Source organism: Suncus etruscus, chromosome 3 (genome assembly GCF_024139225.1).
Source record: "Suncus etruscus isolate mSunEtr1 chromosome 3, mSunEtr1.pri.cur, whole genome shotgun sequence".
In the NCBI taxonomy this organism is placed as follows: domain Eukaryota; kingdom Metazoa; phylum Chordata; class Mammalia; order Eulipotyphla; family Soricidae; genus Suncus; species Suncus etruscus.
Genome location: NC_064850.1, coordinates 153,043,430 through 153,059,398, shown reverse-complemented (window position 1 = coordinate 153,059,398; position 15,969 = coordinate 153,043,430). Strand labels below are relative to the sequence as shown.

The 15,969-nt window shown below is 37.0% G+C and overlaps 1 protein-coding gene across 3 annotated transcripts in view; it reads left to right on the top strand.

Moving 5' to 3' along the window:
- Positions 1-15,969, top strand: part of ZNF521 (zinc finger protein 521) — a 312,636-nt gene that overhangs the window by 275,795 nt on the left and 20,872 nt on the right. For all 3 annotated transcript variants that reach the window (XM_049769548.1, XM_049769546.1, XM_049769547.1), the window contains one exon: positions 1,450-1,565. In XM_049769548.1, the coding sequence (XP_049625505.1) occupies positions 1,450-1,565 (116 nt within the window). The remainder of the gene's footprint in view (positions 1-1,449; positions 1,566-15,969) is intronic.

Sequence of the window (15,969 nt, the reverse complement as noted above, 5' to 3'; positions counted from 1 at the left end):
TTCTATTCAGTTATAAAATTGGGAAAGAGAACCCAGGCTTTCTGTACCATCACCCAGTAACTCTGAGCTTGCTGAGATTGTTGGTTCAGTAATTCTTTCAACCATTTCTTCCTATCAAAATCATTTTTCTTCTAAATCTCTATTTAAAAGTACAGTGTTATACAGTATTATGCTTTTATTATAAAATTTTATTTGTCTTAATATTTGAGTAGGAAATCTGGGTGTTTGCTAAAAACTCATAAGGCTTCATGTGAAGGACTGGGTCATAGATCTGGTGATTAAACCCCCTGATAAAATAATTCTTTTATGTTGTGGTCAGAAGCCTCATAAAATGTGCTAAGTTATATGGTGATTAGTTAGAAATCTGTATAAAAAGCCCATTTCTTTAGGTGGATGTAGGAAAAAAGACAAAAATGCATTAATCATGAGTAGTCTGCCTTTTTTATGCCGCCAGACCTGAATTGTTTTAATGTATCTTGAAGTAATTGTAGAAGTAACAATTAAAAACAAAAGAAAGCTTTTCTATATGAAGCAATATGTTGGGTGGGAGAGGAAATCTGAGCAGTTTTTTAAAGTAATGAGAAATGTGATTAAAATGTATGACTCACAAGAACAATATTCTAATACTTTAGGTTGGTTGGCAATTAGAATAATTTTAATGATTAGAATGGAGTCAAAGTCAAATGCCAACATCTTTAATAAATCCTTTCCCTGACTATACAGATTAATATTGTAGATGCAAACTTTTTTAGGTCACAGTGCACCAGGCATCCATCAGAAGTCAGTTCTGCCAACCCAAACACTGCCTCTGGCATATACAATTTAATTATTAATAGTATGTCTCCTAGGTAAACTGTTACACAGTCTTAGGGCCTTGTTTTGTAGTCATTAAAATTGAACATGTTTATATTATTGAAACCCTTGCATTCAGTGTGTAGGCTGAGTTGATCTTAAAGTATCCAAAGAGAATTTACCTGCCGTTCTGTTTCACATTTATAGACAGTGCCCCAGAGTAGCTGTGGGATATAATTTTCAGCATTAACGCATTTAAATAGAGAACTGTTTGCTAGCTATAACTTTAGGCAAATACAATAAACAGGGCTTTGGCATCTATGATTTCTTAACCTGTGGGTTGCTAAGAAATTAGTCATTTCTGTTCAGACTGTGCTGTGCAGTTGACATTTTGGGGTTTTATTTTTTAAAGATTTATAGGGAGCAGGGCCTCTATAAACCTTTACTTAGGAGCTGTTTGGGTTGCATTAGGTGCTTGGAGGAGAGCATCTTAAAAAAAGCTAGAGAGCCTCAGCTCTCTCCAGGTCCTTGCAGTGGTCACACCCAGAAGGCATGCCATTCAGTTCACTCTGTCTGGGGCTGTTCACAGGGAGTTACTAACCAAGGGCATTTCAGAAAGAAAATAACCCAAAGTTCACCATCTTTTTATCATTTCAGTGTTTGTTCAAGCAAACAAGTTGCAGCAGCATATTTTCTCAGCTCATGGACAAGAAGACAAGATTTATGACTGCACACAATGTCCACAGAAGTTTTTCTTCCAAACAGAGCTGCAGGTAATGTCCCCATAAGGAGGACTGGGATTGAATTCAGTTGCTCTTCTTATAGGAAACAAGGGTGTCTTAAATCTGGATTCACAGTATCACTCATCCCGGACCACCATGATGTTTTGTGTGTATTGGGGCAAAGGGAAAATTAGAGGCTGGATTAATGGACACCAGAGTAAATTTGCCTCTGGCTGCTGTCAATCATGAAAAGAACTAGAACAGACCTATAATTGGACCTTCTGACCCAGTGTGATAGACTTAGGGGTCAGGTTTATTGGACTGCAGGATCATTCACCTCACTTGCCACGGCCCATTCTCCCAAATCCTGTTTTATTCATGCTCTGGCCCCAAGCTGGATGGTTGTCCTTCCAGGTTATTGTTATCCTGAGGGGCTTAAAATTGAAATGGGGGAGAAAGAGGAAAGAAGCCTTACTCTTGCCATATATGCTTCTTCTACTTACTGGAATGGCATGATTATTACTTAATTACATAATTATTACATATTATTATGACAACCTTACAGTTGAAATTTTTGACATCCAACATGGGCTCTGGCCTTGCGTGCCCCACTTGTTAGATATGCAACCTTACTCTAGTCTACAGAGTCTCTGAGCATCAGGTATGAAGAAATAAGAGACAAATATAACACTTTCTGGGTTTTTGTTCCTGGGAAATGTGAAACAGTACCCTGAATATTGGGTATAAACCATGTGATATAATATAACAATTACATTTTTTGGTTATTTCTAGCAATAGATGGGTGGTTAAAAATATGAGTCAGCAACCTGAAATAAAGCTAAATAATGTATCTTATAGGCATGTATTAATTTAAAGGGGAAATTCTGGTTTTGCTTTTCATTACTTCATGTGAGAAGTGAGGATATGATTTTTTCTTAGTTTTCTAATGGAAGAATATGAATAACATTTTTGTAGGATATTTGGGGGTTCCTTAAAAGGGTTTTAATAAAGGGTTTTATTTAATTTTTATAACATGAGCATTATCATTAGTCATGTTTTTTAAACAGTAATGAGGTAGGGGGATAATTGTATGTCCCATAAGGGTAAAGGATCCTAAACCCAGAAGGTATGTAGAGCCTCATCCGCTCCATCTTTCATCCTCTGCACTAGAATCTGGGCAAGCTATCTATCTCTTTGGGCTCTGGAGAAGCCAGATTTGTATGGCTCTTATGTCATAATAAGGAATTTCCCATGTATAATCTCAGTTATTATTCTATAAGTGAACAGCTATCAAGGAGGGATGGTGAAATTGGAATATCTTCAATAATGTGTGAGTCCACTTGTCAGTTTATCACTGGTCCAGTGTTCAAATTACTCTCTTACATTTTATTACCTGTTAAGGAAATTAATGTAAATGATTGCTTAGAAGTTTCTTATCAAAATACCCAAAAAGGATAACAGGCACTTGGGCGAGTGGTTCTGTCATTTTCTATATCAATAATACAAACTTTAGCACTATTCTAACCAGATTATCTAATTTATAATGGTTTTTTTAAGAAAATATGTTATTAGTACAATAGTTACCAGAGGACAATTTATTTGTTCAGGACCTTATAAAGAATATGGTAAATGGAACTCTTTATAGAATGTAAATAGTATACAGAGTAGACTATGTATAAACTGAAACAATTGAAAAATAGCCAGAATCAGAGTTCTCTATATCAGAAGAGACTGAATACTCTCTAACACTAAATTCCTTCTAACAACACAATTTCACTTTTATGCTTTATTTGTGGCTTCTAGGGCAACTAATCCAATAATACTTGTAATGTCTTTGATTAAAAAACCCAACACTATGGCAGTTGTAGCTCATGACCCATTGTTAAGCAGACAAAATAATTAAACATGTGCTTTTGAACTAAAGGTTTCTCTTATGGGTATTGTAAGGTTTCATGAAACATACATTTAATCTTTTCTGGAGCTGGCAAAGACAACCGGTTCTGTAATTGTTTGATCTCAGAATGTCTTTCCACTTAAAAATTATTGAGAATATCAGGGGCTAGAGCAATAGTACAGCATGTAGGGTGCTTGCCTTGCAAATAGCTGAATGGAGAGCTCTATTCCCAGCACTCTATATTGTTCAACAAGCCTATGAGGAGTGAGCCCTGAGCACAAAATAGGAGTAAGCCTTGAGCAAAGCTGTTATGGCCCAGCACAATCACCCCTAAAATTATCAAAGGACTTTGATTTATGTGGCTTATTATCTATTGGTATTTTCCATTTTAGGAATCAAAACAAATGTTTTAATCACAACAATGCAAAAATGTACAGTTCTGCTAGCTGCTAAAGAGATGATGGCATCACAAGTCTGTAGAAAATTACTCTTTCCCTTTATAGATGATGGATATAGAGATGAAATAATATCTTCATATATTTGGAAATAGTCCTAACCTTTTCTTAACTGTATGTGGGAGCCAATGTGAGCAGTGTTCATGACTTACTTACTCTTGATCTGAATTCAGAATGACTCCCAGACATACCTCTGGGGAACAAATGGGTTGCTAGGAATCAAACCTGAGTCAACTGTATACAAGGGAAATACCCTACCTGATGTATTCCAGCTTCAAAATTTTAACCTTTGCTTTCAAAGGTCAAGAAAATTCCCCAGGAACCTAAACCACACTTTGAGACCTGTTCGTATAAGTCATACATACATCCTTTAAAATATTTGAGTCTTTCATTTTAATTTTGATATGGGAAAATATGTGATATTTCATTTTATGAAACTATTTCTATTCCACCACACATAATCATATGTATTTGCTTGTGATATTGCTAGTCAGGCTCAATATATGCGTTACTCCTTTACTAGACAAGATATTTGTAGTTAATATATTACAGTGTTACTACACAGCTAATATCTACAACAACTGCAATATCTTTGTATATCTTTTTTTATTCTGTTTTTATAATTTTATTAAAGCACCATGATTTACAAAGTTACTCATAGTTTGGTTTTATGCATCCTATATTCAAACACCAATTCCACCACCAGTGTCTTCTTCCCTCCAATAGGCTCCCAACCCCGGCAATTTGCCACTTTGACAGGTACATTGTGTGTCAAGATATAAGGGGAGAGAAATAGGGGACAAGTTTTCAAAGGAGAACACAGGCAGCACAATAACAACTAGGACAACAAGATACATGTTCCATGGAGAACAGGGGCTTGAAAAGCAAGCCTACTGACACCTTCAAAAGTTTGGATCTTGGAGTTTAAATCTATTGTTTTTAATGTTGTTGACTCTATGGTTTTAATCTTTACTTATTCTTAGTATATTAAATGTATATTTAGTCCACCACCAAAGTACTTGGATTACCCTTGACCCAGTTTTCTGTTTTCTTCTCCTCCAACTCTTCTTCCCCACCTCAATTTCTTTCCTGTGCTGTATTTTTCCTTACTATACATTCTGGGGCTAAGGTTAAAAAAAAAAAAAAAAAAAAAGCACAGTAATAGTAGTAGTATTCAGTTTAATACATCAGATTTTATAATTTTAGTTCAGTTTTTTTCTGATTTGTTGAGCTTTTTGTTTGTTTCTACTTTGTTCTGGGGCCACACCCAGCTGTGTTCAGGGCTTTCTCCTGTCTGCACTCAAGCTTCACTCCTGATGAACCACGTAGAGTACCAGGAATGGAACCCCAGACAGCCATGTGCAGAGTAAACACCCTCCCAACCTTATTTTCTCTCAGACTTAAGACTCTTTGTAGTCTAATTATATTCTTTTTATTTTAACCTTATTTAATCTACTCACTTGCTTCCACTGCCCACATTTTCTTTGTATTTGGGTCTCTTTTAGCTGGTACTCTTTGGGTGGCCAGGATTTGGTGCGTGCTCATTTTTGCCAAAACAATTGGCGTTGATTATTGTTTATTTTTTGTTCTGTTTTTAATTTTTTTGGGCCACATCTAGTAGCGCTCAGGGGTTACTCCGGGCTCTTACTCAGAAAATGCTCCTGGAGGGCTCAAGGAGGACCATATGGGACGCCAGAAAATAGAACTCAGGTTTATTCCAGATTAGCCTTTGTGCATCACAGGGGCAAAACACCCTACTGCTGTGCTATCACTCCATGCTCCAATTGCTGTTTCCTGATAGAGTTTTTCTTCCTGACTTTTTTGGACCCCACTGAGTATCATGTTCTTTCTATTGAATTTATCCCCAAGTTCTATTTGGTCATGTTTGTTTATTTTGAGAACAATTTCCCTCTTCTTTTAGTTTAAGACTATTTTCCTTCTGCTGTTGTTGTCTGGAGGTGTTATGCATCTTGTCTTTATGCCTCACTGATTTCTGTTCTCTCAGCAGCTGTTATTCTGCTGGTGAAGCTTTCCACTGAGTTTTTCATCTCATACCAAATTTTTTAGTTCTATATTTCAGTTTGAGGTTTTCTGAATTCTACTCTCACATTCTCTTGAGTCTAATTTGCTGTCCATCCGATGATTTCTTTGAGTTTCTTGAACATTCTCAACATTTTCTCTATATATAGGTGGCTAATACTAGTTGGGTTTTCAGAACTACCATCTTCAGTCACTAAGCCTGTTGACATTTTACATTGCTTTTCCATCGTGACTATTGCAGAATGAAGGTGCTTTTTATGTGTTGCAATGTGGCTCTTTGACTGGAAAAAATGTGTGGCCACAGAGTGAAGCAAAGTGGCTGAGCTCTTCTCAAGATGCACTGACTGGGGGGGTGAAAATGGACTCTTCTGAGTCACAAGGAGGACCCTGCTGCTGGTCTGTCTGTCTGCCTCAATTTCTAGGGGACTGTACCAAATTTTCTTTGTATACCCTATTATTGTAGGATTGAAATCAATATAGTTTTACAATATGAATTTTTTACTCCATTTAAAGTGACAACAGTAACAAAAATTATTTTTCATCTTGCTCATCTTCTAGAATAATGGGGAGGAAATTACTGAAAATAAAGAAACAGCAAAGTATTAATCTGTAGTCAAAATAATATGAATTTAATGGGGCTAGAGAGCAGTGGTGTGGCAAGTGGTAAGGCTTGCCTGCACTACCATAGGATGGACTGTGATTCAATCCCCAGCAACCCTATATTGGTCCTCCAAGCCCATGAACGATTTCTGAGTGCATAGCCAGAAGTAACCCCCTGAGTGTCACTGGGTGTGGCCCAAAAACAAAAAAAAAAAGAAAAATTGGAGTAAAGAAAGAAGTCATTGATATCAGCTCACTGTAGTTATCTTAAAATATAAGATAAATATTAATATCTTTTTTAACTACTTACCCAGGATATTTTATTTTTACTTTTAATAATATTTTTTATTTAAACACCATGATTACAAACATGATTGTAGTTGGGTTTCAGTCATAAAAAAAAAAACACCCTGCTTCACCCAATGCAACTTCCCAACACCAATGCCCCATCTCTCTCCTCCCCCACCCCTGCCCAGCTGTATTCGAGAACCAGGCTTTCTACTTCCCCTCAGTCATTGACATTGTTATGATACTTTTCAGTGTAGTTATTTCTCTAATTCCACTCACAACTCTGTGGTGAGCTTCAATCAGGAATGGGATGAATGTCCTTCTGTCTTGAGGATAGATATACAGGAGTGTGCTTTCATAGGTCATATGGCAACTCAATTCTGATTTTACTGAGCACCCTCCATACTGTTTTTATAGAGGCTGGAACAGGCAGCATTCCCACCAGCAGTGGATGAGAGTTTCTTTCTTTCCACAGCCCCTGCCAACCAGAGATTGGTCATGTTATTTTTGACGTGTGCTATCCCTCACTGGTGTTAAGGTGGTTACCTAATTGTTGTCTTGATTTGGATTCCCAAATGATGAGTTATGGTGAACAATTTTTCCTGTGTCTATTGACCATTTGTTGATCTTTTTTTTTTTTTTTTTTTTTTGATTTTTGGGTCATACCGGCATTTTGATCTTTCTCAAAGAAGTTCTTCTCCCCATTTTTCTATGGCTTTAATAGATTTTTTTTTTTTTTTTTTGGAACTCACCTTTCTGAGTGCTTTGTATATCCTGGATATCAACTTTTTATCTGATGTGTTGAGCGCAAAATTTTTTTCTCATTCCAGTCTGTACAATTTTTATCCTCTTGACTTTATGGAGATATGTTTTAATGGCCCGCATGTGGTCTATCCTGGAGAAGAGGTCATTGGAGAAGAATGTATTTCTGGTTTTCTAGGAATGGAGTGTCCTATATATATCTACTAGGCCACTTTCTTCCATTTCTCTTTTCAGAGTTAGTATATTCTTGTTGTGTTTCAACCTGGTTGACCTATCAAGGGGTGACAAGGCAGTGTTGAGGTCTCTCACTATTATTGTGTTGCTGTTGATATCTTCTTTCGGATTTGTCAGCAATTGTATTAAATATTTTGCTGGTCCCTCATTGGGTGCGCATATGTTTAGGAGTTTGATATTTTTTTCTTGTTGCATATATCCTTTTGGATTAGTATCAGATGACCATTTTTGTCCCTTAAAACTTTCCTGAGTCTGTTTTTGTGTCATCTGATATTAATATGGCTACTCCAGCTTTTTAGGGTTTGTTTGCTTGGAAGAATTTTTTTTCATCTTTTGGTTTTGAGTCTATGTTCTGATTATTCAGATGTGTTTTCTTGTAGGCAGCAAAATGATGTATTCAGCTTTTTTCTTTTTTATCAATTTGCCACCTCTGTGTTTCTTTCTTTTTTGTGTGTTGTGTGGTTTTTGGGTCACACCCAGCAGTAGCTCAGCGGGTTATTCCTGGCTTCAGGCTCAGAAATTAGCTTCTGGCAAGCACGGGGGACCATATGGGACGCCGGGATTCGAAACCAATGACTTCCTGCATGAAAGGCAAACGCCTTACCTCCATGCTATCTCTCCGGCCCCTACTCTGTGTTCTTAACAGATACATTTAGTCCCATTGTCCTTTGAGTGAGATAATTGTCATGGAATTTATTGTCCATCTAAATCTACATGTAGTGTGTAGAAGTTTGTTGTGTCTGTTTGGTCTGTCTTGTCTTTAACGTCTTAAAGTGAGACATTTCAGGTTTTTTCTGGGTTTTTTTTTTTGGTTTTTTTTTTTTTTTGGTTTTTGGGCCACACCCCAGCGTTGCTCAGGGGTTACTCCTGGCTGTCTACTCAGAAATAGCTCCTGGCAGGCACAGGGGACCATATGGGACACCGGGATTCAAACCAACCACCTTTGGTCCTGGATCGGCTGCTTGCAAGGCAAACGCCACTAGTGCTATCTCTCCCGGCCCCATTCAGATTTTTCTTAAGCCTTACTTCAACAATGCCATGACAAGTTTGTCAGATTGGGTTGCCTGCTATTTAGGTGAAGCAGTTATTGATTTTTGTTACTATATCCTTCCACTGCCTTCTGGCCTTGAGGATTTCTTGTGACAGGTTTGCTGTACATCTTAAGGATGCTCCTTTAAATATAATTTCTGTTTTTGATATTGCTACTTTCAATATTCTATCTCTGTGGAATTCATCATTGTGTCTAGGATGTGTCTTGGAGTGCTTTTCTTTGGGTCTCTTTTTGCTGGTCCTCTTTGGGCATGCAGGATTTGGTTGCAAGCAATCTTTAGCGCTGGGATTTTTTCTTCAATGATGTCCATGACTGTTGATTATTCCTGTGGATTTTCTTCCTTGGTCTCTGGGACTCCAATGATTCTTATGCTGTTTCTGTTGAATTTATCAAAGACTTCAATTTAAATCTGTTCACATTTTTTGAGTATTTTTTCCATTGTCTGATCATTTGCTTTAATGTTATTTTCAATCTCTTCTGCTGTATGGACTTGTTATGCATCTCATCTTCCATCTCACTGATTCTGTCCTCAACTGCTGTTACTCTGTTGGAGAGACTTTCCATTGAGGTTTTCATTTCATCTACCGAGTTTTTCCGTCATGTTATTTCAGTTTGGAGTTTTCCTATTTCTGTCTTTGAGGTCTGTTCAGCTCAATCTATGTTTTCTTTGAGTTCTAGGAGCATCCTCCATATTTCTTCTCTGAACTCCTTATCTGAGAGGTTATTTAGGTGGTTGGTACTTTTTGGGTCATCAGAGCTGCCATATTTATTCTCTATGCATGCTGTTGTCCTGTGTGGTTTCCCCATTGACATGCTTGTATTGTAGTTTTTACTACATGTTGTGATGAAGTTCATGAGCTAAAAGATGTGCGCTGTCTCAGAGTGAAGCAGAATGGTGGCACTCTTCTGGCTTCACCTTTGTGGGCAGAGACAGCCTACCTTTGTGATGGGCCCTGGAGAGCTTATGTTTACTGGGATCTTCTTTGGCTGCTGCATGCAGGCAAACAGGAAGCCAAGCAGGGAGAAAAGGTGCATCTTTTTTTTTTTTGGTTTTTGGGCCACACCCGGTAACGCTCAGGGGTTACTCCTGGCTATGCGCTCAGAAGTTGCTCCTGGCTTGGGGGACCATATGGGACACTGGGGGATCGAACCGCGGTCCGTCCAAGGCTAGCACAGGCAAGGCAGGCACCTTACCTTTAGCGCCACCACCCGGCCCCAAGGTGCATCTTTTTATAATGTTCCCTTTGTGCCCAAACATAGGCAGAAATAGGCCTCCAATCTTTGTAGGCTGAGACAGCCTACCTTTGTGATAGACCCTGTAAAGCTTATGTTTGCTGGGGTCTTCTTTGGCTGCCACAAACAGGCAAACAGGAAACCAAGTATTAATATCTTAATTGACATGACAAACACTTGAGCCTATCTACCTTTTTTAGCACTAAAGTTTAGAAAGAAAGACACAACAATAGAGACCATAAACCTATATGCTGGATGAATGTTGAAGCTTAAAGTTTATTTAGCTCCTCAATCAGAATAAAATTAAGTAAGGTTGAGAGGAGTATATTAAAGTTACTCATCATCTCACTATGATGATATTTTTAAACATGCAAATTATTTCTTGACCACTAAATCATTAATTCTTTCACTATTTTTGCCCTGTTAAAAACATGAAAGCTACTTTTTGTATAGAGAAGTGCTTTCTTTGGTATGAAATCATATACTCAACATAGTCATATACAAAGATGTGTTTGTTTTGCTTTGAGGCCACACTCAGCAAAGTTCAGAGCTTACTCCTACCACTGTGCTCAAAGTTCACTCATGACAGTTCTCAGTAAACACTATGGTACTGGAGTTTGAAACCAGGTTGACAATATCCAAGACAAATGCTCTATTCACTTTTCTGTCAATCAAAGACTAGATTTATATTAACATTGCCTATGGTGTCAGTTAGAGATTCAAATAATTTCTCATTATATATGGCATCCATCTTCCAGAGGCCAAAGACTCCAGCATCTTTATTTGTATCTCTCATACCAACTCTTTAGAATGAAACAAGCTCAATGTTTTCTTTTTATGGAACACGAGGTCTAAGACTACCTTTTGCCACAGAGTAAGCTATGTTTATTACATCATTTATAAAAGTTTCCAAATAGCAGTTCTAAATGCCAGTTTAGAGAAATGCTATATGTTTTTTCCTTTGGGTAGAGATTTCTCACTTCTTTTGATAGAAATTCTAATATACTTCAAAGGCCAACTAGCAAGCTGGTGGGGAAGATGTGCTCTGGAATAAAAGTGTATTATTCAAACTAAATGAACATTTTGTTATTATAAAAGTGAATAAATATGTTGAATGTTTCACATGTTTTTCTAATAGCCCTCAAAACATTTTTTGCAGAACTTAAGGAAGTTACCTTGAGAGAGGGATAGTGTATTCCAAGAATAATATCCTACAATGCATATTTGTATTCAGAGTGGTTTATACAGGTGTGAGCAAGTGGTGTGTTTGTAAAATTCCTATTGAATAGGCCACTCTCTTCCAATAGAATAATTACTGTTTAATTGGTGCCTCTAATTGGTCTTCTTTTTGGAACTTTGTGTTGAAAGTATGGCTTCATTCAGTGGCTGTGATTAAGCCATCTACTTCTAATAGTTCCATAGAAAGTTTCTTCAGACATCATATTATTAATTGAATGGACATAGAGAGAAGTCCAGCTGTGGAGGAAAGGGAATTGGCTTAGATGAGCTCTAAAATGTTGTATTTCAATTTCTCTTCAATCAAAAATTATTTTGATAAGCTTCCTTACCTTCATTAGCTCAAAATACAGTATTTTCCACATTTAGAATACAGTTATATTTGACATTCTGAGGGATACACCAAAATTTTCAGATATCAATGAAGTTTAAATATATAATTTTATTTACAAGTTGAATTTGTTCTCAATTTGCTTTTTCACTAAGTCACTTGATTTTGATGCATATTTTCCATAGTGCAATTTAATTGAAGCTCAAGATTTATGGTTCTACTTTTAAAGTAAATAAAAAATTAGTTACTTTATGTAGGATGAAACTTTTAAAACAACAATACCACTGAAATATGCCTGCTATTGAACTTGTCACTGGTGGGTTATCTACCTGCTCCCAAACTAATAAATGTAATACTAATATGCATCTCAATTATTAATAAATATATGATGTGATATTTTAAAGTCTTTGTTAATAGTCACATCGCAGATGCTATATTGCTTATTCCTTTTGTCCCAGTGCTATTTTTTTTAAGTTAAATAAGTTGTATTTTTTTTCCTTAAAGGATCAGAGTAAAAACATATAGTAAAGGTGTGATAGTGGCAATCACCGTTGTTTTCATAGGGCCAGAAAAATGGGGAAAATGGAAAAAAATCCTTGACCTGATTACAAAAAGGCCTCACCACAGAAATTTATTGGCATAAGACCGACTCTGGGTCCCAGGCATACCAGTCTGTCCAACTCGAGTCATTTTTCACACTTTAGCTATTGTTGGTATTAGATTCTTATATTTAAAGACTCTGGATTCTGTGAATTTATTTCATCGATGTCAGGCTGATGTGGAGCATACTCTAGTTTCAGCATACCATTAAATGCGGAGCAATCTGCCCTGCATGCAGACTGTTGCTGAGTCGTCTGGGTGTTGGGAGCACTCTTTGGAGTAAGTCAATGCCAAAGCAGTAGTAGGTCTTCCCTGGTAGAGGCTTGGATCCTGGTAATGTTATAGACAATTGTGGTTGTTTCCATAGATGGTATCCATCATCCCAGTGCTATTTTTAAGAGACAAAATATACCTATTAATTAAAATATTTTATATTCACAAGAAGTCTATAGCATCTCAAAAATAATTAGAAATATGCCATATTTAGTCTATTAGAAAACATAAGATATGCATATGATTAACTATTATTAGTTAATATGTAAAAAATTGTTACAAGTGTTCCAAGAGATGTATATTCTCTAGCTGGGAGAATCAAGAAGCATGTGGGAAATATTCAAAGGATGCACAGGATTTTGATATCTTTATATGTGAAAGAATTAGCTATTTATGTACTCTCAAATGATTGGTTGTTTTTTGTTTAAATGTCTTTGTGAGGGTTGCAGAGAAAATACAACAGACAAGGTGTTTACCTTGTACCTGGTCAACCTGGGTTCAATGCACAATACCCCATATGGTTCCATGAGACCCTCAATAAGTGCAGAGCAGAAGTAAGCCCTGAGCACTTCCAGACATATCTCCTATACCCACAACAAAGTACAGATAGTACAGTGCTTAAAACACTTGCCTGGCACATGGCCAATCCTAGTTTAATCCCATTACATACATTCCCTTGAATAATGTCTGAGCACAAGGCCACGAGTAAAGCTGAGTGTGGCCCAAGCCACTTCTTCTCCCAAAAATATTTTCCTGGATTTTTTAACTTGGTTTTACTTTGCTTTGCTTTCTATCTAGAATTATAAATTCACAAGAGAAAAGGCTGAGAACCCAGGGAGATTGTTTTAATGGGCTATGGCTCAATACATTGATGTAGGAGGGTCCATATTCTATCTGTGGTACCACATGGTCCTCCCATGTGCTAACCCCCAATAGAGCAATTCCTTCCCCACAGTGTTACATTTCACCAGTAATAACCCCTTAGCCCTGCCTGTAATGGCCCCAGAACACCACACACACACACACACACACACACACACACACACACACACACACAAATATCAAAGGAAAGGAAGTTAAATTGTGCAGAAAAGAGACCACAAGTTTGATTTTGACTATTTCCTCTCAAACTGTTGAAATGAGTTTCAGTTTTATTATCTATGAAATGATAAAAGAGGAGGAGACTGCGGCAGCATTCCCCATCCCCAGATCCCACAGACAGTGCAGGTAATGGAATAACTGGTAATAAGTGACCAGTGCTTAGGGCAGATGTGAATCAGTGTTGAGCAAATTCTGGTCCCCTGCTCTTCTCTCCAACATAACAAATTATATATTAATATTTGTTTTTAGAAATGTCTTTTAAAGCTACCTGACTTTACCCCATGCCCTTCATCACCCTATATTTTAATTAAGGACATGTGGTCCCCAAAAGCGTTTGATTTCACCACTACAACCCCCAAGATCTTAGAAAAGACAAGTTATTGTAGTAAGGGTAAAACAGTTTATTTTCCTTATTTTTTTATTCTTCAAAATCCTCTTTTGAAAATGGAAAATTATGTGTTACTTATCATGGCATAGTTTTTTTTTTTTAATGCCATTAAAGCTATTGGCCTCTTCATAGTTTTCTGCCCACACATTTTCTATATTGCTTGATTATTTTATTTTTTATTTCCAGTAGAGTTTGGCATTTTTTTTTCCTGTTACCTACTCTAAGCATAAGATTCAAAATCCTGGCAGCCTTGTCTCTTGTCACATGGTATTCTTTTTGGAACTTTAGGTTGAAAGTACAGTTTTCTTTATTTTAAAAGTAGAACATTCCTGTGAATGTTCTAATTATGTTTTAATTATTTTATAAGCCTAAATGGCACAAGCACAGAAGCAATTGCCATTAAATAATGTGGAAAACTATGTTAAAAATTCTAAGACCCTGAAATTAACCTGCCAGATCACAATCACATACTATATAGAAACTAAAGTAACCCTAACATATAGTGAAAGCCAGAGTGACATGAATATTATACAGCCTGAATATGATAGCTCTAGGAAAGAGCCTAGTGGTACCTCTAATACTGCTGCTGCAAAGCAAATACTGATACTCTTAATATATTTTGTGAGGGGAGGGGTCTTTTTGTTGTGAAAAAAAAAAGTCTCCTTGAAAAAAAATTTTAGTTAGAGAAAGGAGGTAATAATACAGGCCTTTCATTGATGCAAAGTTACCTGCACAATTTCAGGGCATACCTATATCATTCCATCACAGCCTGGCATCTTTAGGCTTTATATTGGTCATTTGGGATGACAGTTGGGGGCCAGGAATTGAGTGTCCCATGTCTTTCTGGGTGGTCTGTGTTCAGTACTGTAGTTAGCCATTTTTCATAATCTCTTGGACTTCTGTTTCCTGTTCTGGGGCTTAAATCACAATCCCTAAACACGTCACATAGACTCAACTCTGCTCGAGTGTAAATTGCGAACATGTGGTTCTGGAACAGGTTCCTTTCCATACCCCCTCATTTCTCTGCTTTGTGGGCCTGCAGGGCTTTTGGAGTAAATTGGTGCTACAGCAACTTCCACTTAATTTGCTCAGTGGTTAAATTGATCTCTCTTTTATTTGATGGGATCTCCAGGAACTGAATCATTTGCATTGATTTATTGATAGGTGTTGTGTTTTCACCATTAGTTTTGATCACTTTCAGCTGTTAATATTGGATAATTCAATCAGGATTGATTGGCTTTTCCATTGAAGACAGATGGTTAATCATACAGGACAAAGAAATAGGACATGGCTAACCTCAGTCTCTGGCTTTCTCTCTTACTTGCTCTCTCATTCACTTAATCTTACTCACTGATTCTCCTCCATACTTCTTCTCTCTGTCTTTTTTCAATCACATGTATGATAGCACACTGTGGTTATTCTTGAGAGAAAGTTTAAAAATGTTAAATTGTTCCTATTCTGTCCAAAGTTGTGGTAGTTTTATCTTTGTAATAAAACTGCATCTAGAAATTAAGCAAGCATATAGAAAGATAGACAAGCATGATAGTCACAATGAACTCATTTGGGCTAAATGAGTAAATGCATTTTCAATTACCTATTTTGTACCAATAAATGTCTCATCTGTGTGTGCATGCACGGAGGCACAACCTGGGCTCACCTTTTTCTGAATTTGGCCCTTGCTGCTTCACCATGTGTCCTGGTAGTCAAATTTGCATGAATCAAGTGGCTAATATGACTGAAGGAAAGGCAACAGAGGTGATTGCATTAAGCTAAAACCACTTTATTTACATTTGAACCATTTCTATCACACCCCAGCTCAGTTTTTTAAAATTCTCCATCCATTAATTTCTTGATGTTCCTATCGATGGCTGGTTTTCGCTATTAAAAAAGGGAGCACCACCTCCTCGTTCTAGGACTCATTCCCTCCTCCAACAGCCCTGTTGTTAGCGATCTGCCATTACATTAGTTT